The sequence below is a fragment of the Lemur catta genome, chromosome 8, assembly GCF_020740605.2.
Source record: "Lemur catta isolate mLemCat1 chromosome 8, mLemCat1.pri, whole genome shotgun sequence".
NCBI classification, from domain to species: Eukaryota; Metazoa; Chordata; class Mammalia; order Primates; family Lemuridae; genus Lemur; species Lemur catta.
The window spans coordinates 2,558,009-2,572,347 of NC_059135.1; the positions used below are offsets into that span (position 1 = coordinate 2,558,009).

Genomic DNA, 14,339 nt, shown 5'->3' on the forward strand with positions numbered 1-14,339 from the left:
TGGCGGATGCCGGGTTTTGGGGTGTCCTTTTCTGCCCCAGCTTCTCTGCAGGCTCCTCCCTAAGCCCACCGTCCGTTTGGCAAGGGTCGTCGCGGTCAGAGCAGAGTGTCGCTGTGGCTGGTCAGCGCTGGTCCAGCCCAGGGGTGCCCAGTGGGCATCTGGGGCCCGGGACATGTGCACCTTGCTGTGGAGGGCACCCCGTTCTGGAAGGAGGAGCTGGAGGGGAAAGATGGTTGCAGCTAATTGGGCTGCTCTGCCTTGATGTGATTACATCTGTTTAGGGTGTTTCATTCTTGGCATCTGCAGTAACTTTAGAGCCTGAAAATGCTACCAAATGGAGACATTCTCTGTGCTTTCCAGCAGTTTATGTCTTGATTTGAGAGCATGCTGAGAAATTTAGCCATTTTTGAAGTTTCTGAAGGTGGAGAAATTGAAAGCAAATGAGACACCGCTGTGGGTCCGAAGATCTCCCCACCACGTGGCGGGAAGCACACGCTTGCTGGGAACCCGGGTTGGACACTGGAATGCCACTCCGGTTCCATCCGTCTGAGGGCCTGTTGGGCTCTGAGGGCAGGTGGCAGCCTGGAGCCAGATTCTTCGCTCCCTTCTGCGGTGGGGGCTGCTGCAGCCTGTGAGCTGCAACACCCAGAGACAGGCTTGGTCACCCCAAATCCTGCCACATGCGCCCAGGACAACGTGAGGACTCAGATCAAGTGGCCTCATCTTCATTTTCTATTCTGAACAGTTTCTTTCAAATGTCATTTCTTGTGCTGTTTGTTTGAGCAGTCGGCCTGCCTGGATGGGAGTGTCTGGTAGGGTCATCCGAGGAGTCAGATGCAGGGGCTGCCACCTGCGGTCCTGTGTGGACACGCTGGTGTTGCATCATAGTTAGAGACCCTTCTGGAGAAGTGGGTGTTATGCAGACTCTGTGGCCATGTTATTTAAAATAATGTATTTATCATTTTTAAAAATTCTGTAATCATCCCAACACAGATTTCCAGGTTTAAATAAAAAGAAAAAACGTTCTATAATCAAAGGCCACCTGATTTTCAGGGGGAAAAAATGCAGGTTTCTGTTTGTGAGTTTGTCTTGCCTTCACATTTCTGTGTGCTCTGCGCCTCAGGAACATAGTGTGTCTGTTCCACTTTTCCCCTGAGAAAGGACAGCCCCCGGCATGAGAGTTAGCGACAGTTTTCACTCATGGCCCGGGGTCTGCCGTGGAGCCTGAGCATCGTTTCTCCTGCAGCTAATGAAGAATATTACCAGCTGCTGATGTCCAGTGAGGGCCACCCCTGCGGGCCGGATGTGCCCTCCTACTCTGTGGAGGAGATGGAGAGTGTGACCTCCGAGTACATCGGCAAGAACGTGGTAAGCGTCCCTTTCACACGGCGCCAGTTCTTCACCCAGGAGAGCTAGCTGGGCCACTGCGGCCGATGGCTTTACCGCAGGAGCTGGGGCTTCAGGAGAGGGGTTCATACCTTTAATGAAGAAACATGAAGTCAGTGATTCTGGAAGCAGCAGTCATGTTCTGGACTTCTGCCTCTCTTCTGCAAGACTGTCCTTCCCGTCCCTGGCCGACTGCACCCTACAGCTCACGGGTGCAGGAGCGAGCCCAGTGCAACCAAGCTAGGGGATCTAGGCGTCATGGCCTCAGGGAGAAGGGAAAGACCTGGTGACAGTTGGCTCACGTGTCCAGGGATTCACGGTCCTGAGGGGGAGCTAGGATTTGAGACTCCAAAACCCGTGCGTTTTTAAGTACCCCATAAAGGTGGGCTCCTTGGAGGGGGTGTGGGCCACACACACACACACACACCCAGCACCCCAAGTTCTCAGTCAGTGAGAACAGATGTAAAGGCCCGTTAGAGACTAATATGTGCTGGGATCGTGGTGAAGCTGGCCTGAGAATGGGACTCCCTAATCCTTCTCCTTCCCCCAGCGTGAGCCCCAGGCAGCCCCAGCCCTGAGCCCAGAGGGCCAGCAGCAGGGAGAGAGCCCATGGTGGGTTGGCTGGGCCTGGCCAGAGGCCTTCACGTCCCCAGGCAGCCCCAGAACCCTAGGGGAGGCAGGGCGGGCGGAGGTTGCTGTGACAGGCCAGGTAAGCAGAGGGTCTCCCCGTCCCATCTCCCAGTCACTCCAGCCTGGACACCATGTCCAAGACAGCAGGGTGAGTGGTACCTGCAGAGAGTGGGGACGCCTGGGGTTTCTTCTGGCACAGGAACCAGATGTGTTTCAGATAATACCATGTTGCACCCCGGATCCATGACAGGAAGGTAGAGCTGGTCTGGCCAGGACTGAGCGAGGGGCCCAGAGCCCCCCAGGCCCTTCCAGTGGCCAACTCCAGCCAGCCGGCCTGCCAGCCTGTCGGACTACCATCCCTGGAGTCACATCTTCCTTCCCAGGATATGTTTGCTGTGGCTGTGTCCCTGGTGACTGGGAAAATCCTGTACGTCTCTGACCAAGTCACGTCCATATTTCACTGTAAGAGAGACACCTTCGGCGACGCCAAGTTCGTGGAGTTCCTGGCGCCTCACGATGTCAGCGTGTTCCACAGCTTCACCACGCCTTGCAAGCTCCCCTCGTGGGGCATGTGCGGGAGAGCAGGTGAGGTCCCTGCGGCCGCACCTTGTCCTCTCCAGGGTGGGCTGGGACTTGTGGTGGGGTGAGGGGCCGGGAGCTGGGCTCAAGCCCCGGTGAGGTGCTGCCGCCTATCTGTCAGAGGTAAAACGTAAGCACTGTTCCTCTCTTCAGAATAAATTCAGAGAAAAAATAAAGTCTTTTCATAAATTGCAGAGAAGGAAAAGCGTTCCAGAAGATTTGAAGAAATGTTAGACAGTTTAGAAATGAAGTTGTTCTGAAGCTTTGGAATCTCGGCCTGACTGCGGAGCGTGTGGGGGCTGGGGGCAGCAGGGAGCGTGGGAGGCTCCCTTTAGGCGGGTACCCCTCTGGGGGCTTGCCACCCTGAGCCTCCCACAGGTTTGCGTACCCCCACCATTGGCCCTCTCCCCACCTCCCCCATCCCCTTCCAGTCTGCAGTGGGGGCCGGGGAAGGATACCGCCATCACGGCCCCCCGCTGGCTTGACAGTTCGTGCTCTGCCTGCAGGCAGCGGGGACGTGTGTGCAGTTTGGTTACGGTGGCTCAGAAGGAGGAGCGCTTGGGTTCAGATGTAGTCCGCCTGCTTTCTCCCAAAGTTACGTCCGGTCAGACCATGAAAGCTTGCAGGGCAGGGTGTGAGGATCGGGTCGGGGCTGGGCCACTGCGTGGCAGGAAATGGCTCGCGAGGACTTACAGTGGCAGCCCCTGGCCCCGTCTCCCCAGGGTGGGGCCAACCAAACTTCTGTCTGAGTAAAAAAGAACCTGTTGAATTCTCAGAGGCCTTTCCAAGGTGGTAATTTTATATCATCGTCTGCAACTAGTAATCTTTTCTCATTTCTTTTGAGTAAATTTTATATGAAAGAATCAAGGTCTAAGACTTTTTTAAAAAAATTTTCTTTTTAACACATTTTTTAAACTACTATGGAAAGACCCATTTCCTCATTTTTTTATGAGATTGCCCAATTGAGTTCATGTTTTTACTAGACATTTTAAATTTTAAAGGAAATTAGCGTTTTACCAAAGTATTGACGTAAGCTTTGAAATGCCCTGAATTATTTCTGTTAGAACTGAATATCCCCAAAATACATAGCTCGGAACGTATAGGGCATGTTACAAAATACATGTAAATATTCTGCACGTCAGTTAGTGTGAGTTCCAGAGTCCAGTGCTGGTGTGCGTGTAGCAGCGTTGCACACCAGGGCAAAAACGTAAGGTTCCTGCTGCAAAATTTCAGCACTGTGTAATTTGGTATGCGCCACACTTTGAAATGTATTTGGTCTTCATTGGAAAGGTGATGAAGATTTCTAACCTAAAGGACAAACTTGGTGCCGGGGCATGTTTGAGCTTCACACCTTGGCTCTTCATTCTGTGGCTTCTCTTTAGCGCATGAGCAGTAAAGAACACCATTTTTATTTGGTTGTTTGATTGGTTGAGTGACTTCAGGCTTTTTCTTTTAGATTCTTTTGCTCAAGAATGCATGGAGGAAAAATCTTTCTTTTGCCGTGTCAGGTAAGCCCAGTTCCCAGTTTTCCTAGATTAGAAAACAGCACATTGGGCCGTGCACAGTAGCTCACACCTGTAACCCCAGCACTTTGGGAGCCTGAGACAGGAGGATCACTTGAGGCCAGGAGTTGGAGACCAATCTGGGCAGCATTGCAAGACCCCGTCTCTACAAAAAATTAAAAAATTGGTCATGCATGGTGGCACACACCCATACACTTGAGCCCAGGAGCTCCAGGCTGCAGTGAGCTAGGCCCGCACCAGTGTACTCCAGCCTGGGAGACAGAGCAAGACCCTGTCTCAAAAAAAAAGAAAACAAAACAGCACAAGCGTTTCAGCCCCAGCACCTGCTGTAGGGTTTAGGAGGTACGTGCATGCTCCCCCATCCTCACTGTGCTCTGGGCTGAGGGGCCTGAGCCCTGCCTACTCCCCATCCTTCAGGGGCAGAGGCTCTGCCGTGTGGACGCAGCACGCGTGTCCCTGAAAAGTCTATATGAAAACACATTTGAGTAAGTTACGTTTTAAACGTGCACAAGGTGCTAAGAGTGTGACCGACAGTGGAGTGCTTTAGCCCCCTCGTGGAGAATGCTGGCCGGAGGGCCCTGCACTTGCCGTCTGTCACCCCAGAAGTCACGTTTCCCAAGGTCCTCAGGGACTCGGAAAGCATGTGCATCCTTCGGTTTGCACGTGCATTTTTCTGGGGAAGTCCCACAGCTTTCTCAACAGGCTCTTGGCCCGAAACAGAGTGACTGATTGAGTGTCCAGTTGTGGTGTCAGGAGTCCCTAGGCCAGACCCTGGGGCCCTCGGGTGAGACCTAGGACCCCACGGTGAAAGAATCATTCCTTTCCTGCCCACTTAGGCCTGCTCAGATGCAAAGTGCTCTAGAGAAGGGCTGGGAAGACCCCCCACCACCACCAGTCAGGGTGTCGGCTCTTTAATTTGTCCTTCAGTGTGACAGGACAGAGAGGAGGGGCTGAAGAGAGCAGGTGGCAGGCCCAGCTCCTTAGGCCGGTCCAGCATGGCCTGGGTCCCCGTGTGAGGACGCAATTCCAAACCTTTGGTGTTGCTCTTCTCTGCAGCGTTGGGAAGAACCACGAGAATGAGATTCGCTACCACCCATTCCGCATGACCCCTTACCTGGCCAAGGTGTGGGACCAGCAGGGTGCGGAGAGCCAGCTCTGCTGCCTCCTGCTGGCAGAGAGAGTGCACTCTGGCTATGAAGGTAACAGCCAAGCCCTCGGTAACTCCCATGGTGCAAACCTAACGTCTGCAAGACTGACTCTGGACCCAGCTGTCCAGCCTTGGCCTCTCCCCCATCCTTGGGCAGAGTCTCCATCTTTCTTGGGACTCAACACACCCGCCTTTGTCATCCGGTCCTCCTGTTTGAAGTCCGGGGTGCTGGCATGTCTCGCCCTGTCCGGACCATTGCTATAACCCCTTCTCCCTCTTGCCTTTCGTCCAAGTGAGAACAGCCCTGGCAGGTCTGGGTCCCCTATCCCTCCCATCCTTGTCCCCCTGACCAATGCCTCAGCCCCTTGGGCCACTCTGAAGGGCAGCGACACCACTGCCTGCTCCAGAACCCTAAACAGTCCCTCACCCCCGAGAAAGTAAAGTGCTGGCACTCCTCCCTCCCTGCCTTGGCCCATCCTAACCTCTCCCTGAACTTCCCTTTCTCCCAGCCATGCGCTGGCTTCTCCAGACAGTCAGCTGACCTGCTGTGGCGCCTGCACACCCAGTGTGTTCTCTACCCCCAGTCTTTGCTCCCCCGTCTCCTTTGCCTGGCACTGTCCCCCCTCCCCCCATCTCGCCTGGAGAAGCTCAGTCGCCATGCTGCTCATCTGGCCTGTGACTCTCCCGCTCCCACCAGCTCCTCAGGGTACCCCAGCCTCCAAAACTAAATCTGGGTGCTTCCTTTAAAGCCCAAAGGACCCAAAGCACTGTGCCACCTCGATCATGTCCTTCTTGCAATCCCTCTCAAGAGACTGCTTTGTGACACCTCAGTCCTTGCACCAGCCACCATCCAGGAACCGTGGGCACTACTGAGCGAGTCACGTGATTTCAAAATTCTGTGAAAGCAGGTGCTGCCTGCAACTGCTTAACCACAGGAGTCCAGTTTAGCCCATGTTCCCTCGTACTAGGATCTTCTCTCAGTAGTTAACGATGTCTTTTTTTTTTAAAAAAGCACTTCTTAAGGCCAGGCATGGTGGCTCACGCCTGTAATCCTAGCACTCTGGGAGGCTGAGGTGGGAGGATCACTGGAGGTCAGGAGTTCGAGACCAGCCTGAGCAAGAGCAAGACCCCGTCTCTACTTAAAAAAATAGAAAGAAATTAGCTGGACGACTAAAAATATATAGAAAAAGTTAGCCGGACAGGGTGGTGCATACCTGTAGTCCCAGCTACTTGGGAGGCTGAGGCAGGAGGATTGCTGGAGCCCAGGAGTTTGAGGTTGCTGTGAGCTAGGCTGATGCCACAGCACTCTAGCCTGGGCAACAGAGTGAGACTCTGCCTCAAAAAAAAAAAAAAAAAAAAAAAAGCAATTCTTAAAAGCAATGAAATGTTTTAAGTATGTGACATTTCTTCATTTCTTTAAAATGTTTGATGTGTCCCTACATATGGAATGTTCTCCTCCAAATATCCAATATAGGATTTAGAGAAGCCCCTTAGTGTTCAACAAGTTACTCCTCCAAATTGTCAGTCTCCTTCAAGAATGCAAAATTTTGGAATTTTGAATGTTTCATCCATGAATTTGGTAGTTGAGGAAAATTTTGGGTATGTGACTTTTGGATATGCAAATTTACCTTTGCCCACCTTAGCAACTATGAAGTTCTCCAACACAATGAAATCTACTGAGAATTTTGCATCCAAGTATGTGATTCATTTTCTAAAAATAATTTGTTCATATCGTTGTTTCATCTTAAAAATCACGAAGATGGCCTTGCAGCATGACGTTGCTGAGAGAGGTCTACGTGTGGTGCATGCGGCTCTGTTAACATGCAATTCCTGGTTTGCTGAACTAAAACTAGTCCTCGGCTGGCTGGTGGTTGCCAGCGTAGGGTCCACCTGCTCTCCACGTGTTGTTCAAAGTCCACGTTTTAATTTTTTAAATTTTTCTTTAGCTACCCATTACTCTGACTCTACATGGTGTTTTCTAGTAGTTTTAATATAATGACATTAAGTGTGTATTTCTTGCAATCAGAAATATGTGAAATATTCTGTTCTTTCAGCCCCTAGAATTCCTCCTGAAAAGAGAATTTTTACAACCACCCACACGCCGAATTGTCTGTTCCAGGACATAGACGAAAGGTAGGTGGCATTGGCCGGTCCCCTCGACCTGCACTGCCTCTCTGCTGTGGCTTGTCTTGGAGTCAGTATTTCATTCTTCATATCATTAGATTCCTTCTCAAGATATTTAGTGTTTTATCATCATCTTGGTAATTACTTAATAAGAACTAAATAAAGCTCAAGGAATTTTCATGTTTTTGATATGAAAGCTATTTAGCTAAGCCAAGGATGCATGTTGGTCTTATAATTACATGATAATGTACAAAAATGTTTAAGTGTATATAGGCAATGAAATAATTATGGAGTTATGCTAGAAACCTTGTAAGATATGATCCCAGTGTAATTGGGGCCTTTTGGAGAGGTGGCGACTGTTCTAACTGAGCCTGTCTTTATTATCCCGTTTAAAGTGGTTTTGGGTAGGTGATGGGACAGGCGGGGACAGTGCCTAGTGCCAGAGTTAGGACTGAAGCTGGAGGTGCCATTGGCAGGATCCCAGCGGAAGCTCATCTTCCAGCCCGCATGCTGGAGGCTGCCGCAGGCACAGGGTCCCCTCCGTACTTCCGCTCAGAGCCCGGCTCGGGCCCTTCTCCCTGGGTCTCTCACCCTGGATGTTGTAGCAGGTGTGGATGACCCTGCTCAGACTCAGGAGTGCCCAGTTCTGAGTGCTGCCCCGACCACAGACGTGCCTCCTCCAGCCCTCCGCAGAGTCAGGAAGACACGGAGAGCGCTGTGGGCTACGGGCAGTAGGTTGGGGGCACCAGCGTGCTGGGCGTCCTGGACTGGACCCGGCTGCCTAGGAGCTGAGGAGGATCAGGTCCTCCCCGCCGTGCACACCCGGCCCAGGGACACAAGGTCCCCACCCCTGGAGTCAGGCCATGCAGCCTCCTGGGGAAATTCTGCTCTGCGAGCAGACAGGAAGCTGTCACCTCCAGGTTGTTCAGGTGTGTTCTCCAGCCCCCCTGCTGCAGAATCACCAGCGAGACAAGTTTCAAGATGCAGATTCCTGGGCCCCGCCCTGCCCTGCCCACCCAGCATCTTGGAGGGGGAGCCTGGGAACTGCATTTGTAAAGCAACCCCAGGAGATTTTTATTCCTCCAGAGGTCTGAGAACCATCCGCAAACCCCTGAGGTGTCTAGCTCAGTCTCGTGCAGGGAGTTGGGGGCAGGTGCACATGGCACTTTTGTTAGTAAAGCCCGGCAGGCTCACGGAGCCCCAGTGCTGGCCAGGGCTCCTCCCTCCTCGCCTGTCCCTCTTTCTTCTCCCTCCTCTTCCTCCTTTTTGTCCTTCTCCCACTCCCCATCCTCCCCCTCCTCCTCCCCTGGCTGAGCCCTGGTGGGAAGTGTGCCAGGAACATTGTGTACTCCTGTCCGAGGGGACACATGAAGCCTGGAGAGAGAGCGCCTCAGACAAGAAGCAGAAAATCAAAGAATAATGCCAGGCCCGTGACAAACTTCTGTGCCGCACGGAGCAGGGAAGCTTTGGTATCAAGACTCAAAGGGAGGCGTCCTCCCACAGGAGCAGAAGGGTTTGAGAAACCTCTGGGTGCGAGGAGGAGGCCACCCGCCGAGGCAACAGCGTGCGCTGCAGAGGCGCAGCTCCAGCCTGTCCCGGGCAGGAGGGCACGATGGCAGACAGCACAGCAGCAGCTTGGGGAGAAGGCGGGCGCGAAGGGCAGAGGCCCAGCCAGCCACGGCGACTCCTGGAGAAGCCACGATAAGCTGAGTAGACACAGTGGCCAAAGCGATACGAGAAGGAAAACGTCCTCAGCTGGAGAAGATGCACAGAAAGGGTGTCCCGGCCTGGGCAAGACTTGTCAGACAGAAATGCACACCAGGCCACGTGTGACCAAACTGAATGACATAAAAAAGAAAAAGATCATAGGGGAAGAAAAACAAAAACATTATCATGATTTATTCTTTCAGGAGATAAGACACAAAGCTACAGCACTCAGGCCCTAAGGAACTGAGCCTCGCTGGGTCCTGGCCTCCTGGGGACACTGGAATCTGCATTTGCTAATGAATTGCAAGGCCAGCTGGTCTCTGTTAGCCCAGCTCCCAAATTCTGACCTCTGGGGAACTTGGAGTCTGGCTCCCTTTTCCGTGAATGAGATGGTTCTAGAGACGCCTCCCCCGGTTTGGAGGGGCGTCCTAGCGTGTGTCTGCTTGCCTTCCAGGGCCGTGCCCCTCCTGGGCTACCTACCTCAGGACCTGATCGAGACCCCTGTGCTCCTGCAGCTTCACCCCAGTGACAGGCCCCTGATGCTGGCTGTCCACAAAAAGAGTAGGTCCCCTTCTCACGGAAACCCTCAAGCACTTGACGGAGCTAGTGTGCAATTAGGGCTTCTTCCTGAGACCAGTCCAGGCCCTGGCAGGTCAGATCAGCTCAGGATGAGCGGGTGGGGGTGACCCCTCTCCGTCTGAGTCCCAGCGCGGTCAGCGCCAGGTGGAGTCAAGAGGGCAGTAAACTCATGGGGGTGCCTTTGTGGCCACTTGTGCCTCAGCCGTGGCCTGAGTCCTTGGCATCTCACTTTTCCATTGGCGTTGGTGGCAGAGGGGAGGAGGGAAGACCAGTTCAGCTAGGAAGGCACTGACCGGGCCCGGGGAGTGGACTAGGCACGTCCCCACCAAGCGCAGCCGTCACAGGTGCAGGTGAAATGCCAACAGATGAAACGACCCCTGCGGGAACAGCCTCCCTGTTGCAATTTAAAGCAAAAACGGGGTTGACAGCAGTGGCTCTGAAGAGGTGTTTGCAAGTGATCCCAGACACGGGTGTGTCCTGACTTGTCTTTTCTCTCTTGTGAGCCACATTTGCTCCCGTTCACACTCTGAACGCTGTCTGTCACCCTCCCAGTCCTGCAGTCCGGCGGGCAGCCTTTTGACTATTCCCCCATCCGGTTCCGTGCCCGGAACGGGGAGTACATCACGCTGGACACCAGCTGGTCCAGCTTCGTCAACCCGTGGAGCAGGAAAATCTCCTTCATCATCGGGAGACACAAAGTCAGGGTGTGAGTACTCTGGGCCCGGTGGCTCCGGGCTTTCCTGCGGGGTCCCAGGCCATCCTCACTCCTCACCTGCGTGGCACAGGGAGGGGCTGGAGACCAGGGCCAAAGTCACCTCCTGCCACCTACGTGTGGGGGAGCCCCCAGCAGGTGGGTGAGTGGTGACCTGCCCCCACCCTCCGGGAAGAGGGACCTTATTCGGGCAGAGTGGGTGGCGGGCGGGCGGGCAGCCTGGGAGGCTGCAGGCGGGAGGTGGAGGCCTGGCACGCAACGTGGGGCCGCTGTACACACAGGCCAGAGAGGCCCTCCTATGGGGCCCCGTCTAACAAGACAAAACCCACAGGGGCCCTTTGAACGAGGACGTGTTCACAGCCCACCCAGGTGCAGAGGAGAAGGCCCCCTACCCCAGCATCCAGGAGCTCACGGAGCAGATCCACCGGCTGCTGCTGCAGGTGGGTGTGGGGCCTGCAGGCACCCCCGCCACGTGGCAGCCAGAGAGCCCCCTGCGTCTGCAGTCCAAACCCTCTGGGGGGCTCAGCTCTGCCTGCACCCTGGTCCTGGCACCCCTGTTCAGACGGCCCCCTCTGTGGTTCTCTGAACATCCTGAGGGGCCAGTCTGGGCATAGTCTGTGCCAACCCCAGACAGCCCACCACGTCCTTGGCCTTTCCCAGCCTGGCCTTCAGACACCTGTTCTGAACCGCAGCCGTGAGGGACACGCCCAGGCCCACACTCCAGCCCCACGCCTGACAGGCTACAGGGTCCCCAGGGGACCCCCCCACACACAGTGTAGGGCTCACTCCAGCCCAGAGTGCTGGGACTTAGGAACATCGTACTCAAGAAAAGTCAGTATCAGCACAGTCCGCCCCATGCCCGAGTGGGTTTCTGCTTCTCAGTTCCCGTAGGCTGTGGCGTAAGACTGACTGCATCCTTCTTTGTTTTTAAAACCCCTCCCTAGACTGGTGACTGGCCGCTGCCATGCACTGATAAGTGGGTTGAACAAATTCCTTGTTAGTGGAGTCTCCCTGGTGGGCCACATATCTGGGGACAGGGCACTGGGGGTGGAGGCCAGGAGTCTACCTCTGGAGCCTGACCCAGGGGTTCAAACCCAAGGCCCCCTCGTCCTTGTCATGTGACCTCGGGCAAGTCACCAGCCTCTCTGTAGAGCAGAGCTTGCTGGGAGGGCTATCATGCAGCGCGGCTCCCTGGTGAGCTCGGGGGCCCTGGCTGCATCCACAGCATTGTCTGCTGTCTCCCCAGCCCGTCCCCCACAGCGGCTCCAGCGGCTACGGGAGTCTGGGCAGCAATGGGTCCCACGAGCACCTCATGAGCCAGACGTCCTCCAGCGACAGCAACGGCCACGAGGACTCTCGCCGCAGGAGATCCGTACGTCCCACTCTGTTCTTTCCCTGAGAAAATACGTCCACCGATGCTCGCGGGAAGTTAAAACGCACGCTGAAGGGCAGCCCCAGGCAGTTACTGCAGCCTTTATAACCTCGGCTATTCTGCCCGCTCTGTAAACTTTGCTCACTGGGACTTAACGTTAAAATCTCTTAAGAGTCGGAGCAGCTAGGAACTAGGTAAAGATTTGGAGGAAACTTATTTAAAGCAGGCAAAACAAGCAAAAGCAAAGATTTAGCTGTGGGACAGAAGGAAGAACATGCCGTGGGCCATTTTACTTTATTTTTTGTTGTTCTTCAGGGCTGTCAGATTAGTTTATGCAGCTGCACGTCTCTGCTGCCTCACTCAGAATCCGCTGCGCTGCTGGAGTTATTCCAGCGACTCTTTGTCCTCCCTGCGGGACAGGCCAAAGGGTCTCCCGGAGTAACATGTTCATTTCGTTTTTCTTCAAGGAAACTGGTAAAAGTGGCAGCAAGAACAAAACCAAAAGTCATTATTCTCATGAACCTGTAGAGCAAAAGGAAAAGTCTGTTTCAGGTAAAAAAGAAAAAAAATTCACCATTTCTTTAATAAAACTTTAGTGTGGCCAGGTGAACAGAGGGACCAGGTCTAACACTAATTCTGGGTGGCAGGGGCTTACCTTTTAAACGAGTGTCCCGCCCCTGGTTGGCCAGACTCCTGCTGGGAGGCCGGGGCAGTGTGGGCCTCCACGTACGCAGCAAGTTCAGATGCCCACAGGCCTGTCGCGAGTGGCCAGATGTGGCCCTGTGCCCACACTCACACGCTTAACTCACACGTGCAGGTGCACACACCGCCAGGAGTCTGCCCAGCGTCTGGCAAACAACCAACCCTGAGTGAAGTAGAAAGTGTGGCCAGGGGCTGTCAGTCCCCCACTGCAGGGACCTTGCCTCCCCACACGGCCACACTGTCCAGGTGGCTTCACATCACCATGCTGGGCTGTGCTGTCCCCTCTGCCCAGCACGCATTCCTCACGTGAGCATGTGCACACACACGTGTGCGCCCCAGGCTGCTCAGCCGGTGAGCTCTTGCTCATCCTTTGCGCTCCGCCTTGCCTCCTGCAGGAAGCCTCCCGTGGGGACCCCGGTGGCCCGGAGCACACTCTGGCCACCCCGTGTCTCCTCCTGGCCACACATCGCCAGGGGTTTTAGCCTTCACAACACATTGGGGGATGTGCCGCGTGTGGGCTCTGCGGGGTGTTGGGACACACTGAAGAGCTGGACATGGCTTTTCACTTGAGGGCCCCGAGGGGGCTGAGCGTGTTCTGTATGCTGTGAGGACAGGAGTAGAGCCCAGGGCACAGCGCGGGAGGCGGCCACGCGGGCTCGTCATGCCAGCCGTCACGCTGGCAACACTGGCCCTGCCGGAGGAACGTAAAGCACCGGGGTCTCATCGGGCCCTCGAGTTCAGGAGTTCCCGCAAGAACTGGCCTCTGCCACGGCTGAGTGCCTGGGCCTGGGGACAGCGTGGACACCAGAGAAAAGCAGGCCCAGGCCTGAGTCACAGCTCTCTACGAGGTCCCTCTGCGGAGGGCACCAGGGCGCTCGCGCCAGCAGGGCTGCTGTGTGTGCGCAGCTCTCACCGGGTCTGTGTCTCTGGAGCACATTCTGGGTCCCCAGCCTTATCTTTAGGTAGAAATAACGTGCTTTATAGAGTGTGCTCTTTGCGGGGAAAAGTGCTAAATGAAAGAATAATTTTGTCTTCTTTCAGAAATGCCAAGTAGTCCCCCAGCTCAGATGAAAGCTGTGCCTGCCACAGAAAAGGACAGCTCAGGGGCCAGCGTCTCCAAGGCCGGCTCCCCCGAGGACCTGCCCTGCAAGAGCCAGCCCGCCTGCTCCTACCAGCAGATCAGCTGCCTGGACAGCGTCATCAGGTACGCCAGCCGGTCTGACGTCCCCGCCACCTCACGCGCCCTCCCGCCTCGTGCTGCGTGATGCCATTGTTCTCGCCCTCCCTGCAGGTACTTGGAGAGCTGCAGTGAGGCCGCTACCCTGAAGCGGAAGTGCGAGTTCCCAGCAAACATCCCAGCGCTGAGGTCCAGCGATAAGCGAAAGGCCACGGTCAGCCCGGGGCTGCCCGCCAGAGGTATCTGACCTGTTTTGAGCTGGTAAATGTGTAATAATGTAAATCCCCCGCAGTGGAATCCGATGCTCTTTTAAGCCCAGAAGTGCCCTGTGTTCCCTCCCATGTTAATGGCTTCTGTGGATATAACATAAGGGTACGGGCTATTTCTAAAATGATTGAAGTAGTTCAAAACTCAGCAAGCTTCTTACGAGCTAGAGGTGACAATGATTCTGGTCGTGGAGGCCTGGCTTTGAGAACAGGAGCCCAGGGGGACTGTTGGCCTGGGGATGTCCCTGAGCCCTCCTGCAGCCTCTCGGGTCCTGAGCTGTCATTCCAGGGCAGGCTTCCTTCCCACTGCCTCTCAGAGGAGCCCTGGCCTGGGAAAGGAAGCGTGCCTTGTAAGTCCGATTAAACGTTAGGCTGCTTAAAGATTACAAACGCTGCCGGTGGTGCTTACCAGGGTCAGAAAGAGAGTATTCGATT

The 14,339-nt window shown here is 54.8% G+C and overlaps 1 protein-coding gene across 2 annotated transcripts in view; it reads left to right on the forward strand.

Annotated features, from left to right (window-relative positions):
- Nucleotides 1-14,339, forward strand: part of PER2 (period circadian regulator 2) — a 39,070-nt gene that overhangs the window by 13,703 nt on the left and 11,028 nt on the right. For both annotated transcript variants that reach the window (XM_045558660.1, XM_045558661.1), the window contains exons 5-16: nucleotides 1,247-1,368; nucleotides 2,400-2,601; nucleotides 4,052-4,103; nucleotides 5,175-5,317; nucleotides 7,320-7,398; nucleotides 9,551-9,657; nucleotides 10,228-10,381; nucleotides 10,719-10,827; nucleotides 11,634-11,759; nucleotides 12,227-12,311; nucleotides 13,503-13,665; nucleotides 13,753-13,877. In XM_045558660.1, the coding sequence (XP_045414616.1) occupies nucleotides 1,247-1,368; nucleotides 2,400-2,601; nucleotides 4,052-4,103; nucleotides 5,175-5,317; nucleotides 7,320-7,398; nucleotides 9,551-9,657; nucleotides 10,228-10,381; nucleotides 10,719-10,827; nucleotides 11,634-11,759; nucleotides 12,227-12,311; nucleotides 13,503-13,665; nucleotides 13,753-13,877 (1,467 nt within the window). The remainder of the gene's footprint in view (nucleotides 1-1,246; nucleotides 1,369-2,399; nucleotides 2,602-4,051; nucleotides 4,104-5,174; nucleotides 5,318-7,319; nucleotides 7,399-9,550; nucleotides 9,658-10,227; nucleotides 10,382-10,718; nucleotides 10,828-11,633; nucleotides 11,760-12,226; nucleotides 12,312-13,502; nucleotides 13,666-13,752; nucleotides 13,878-14,339) is intronic.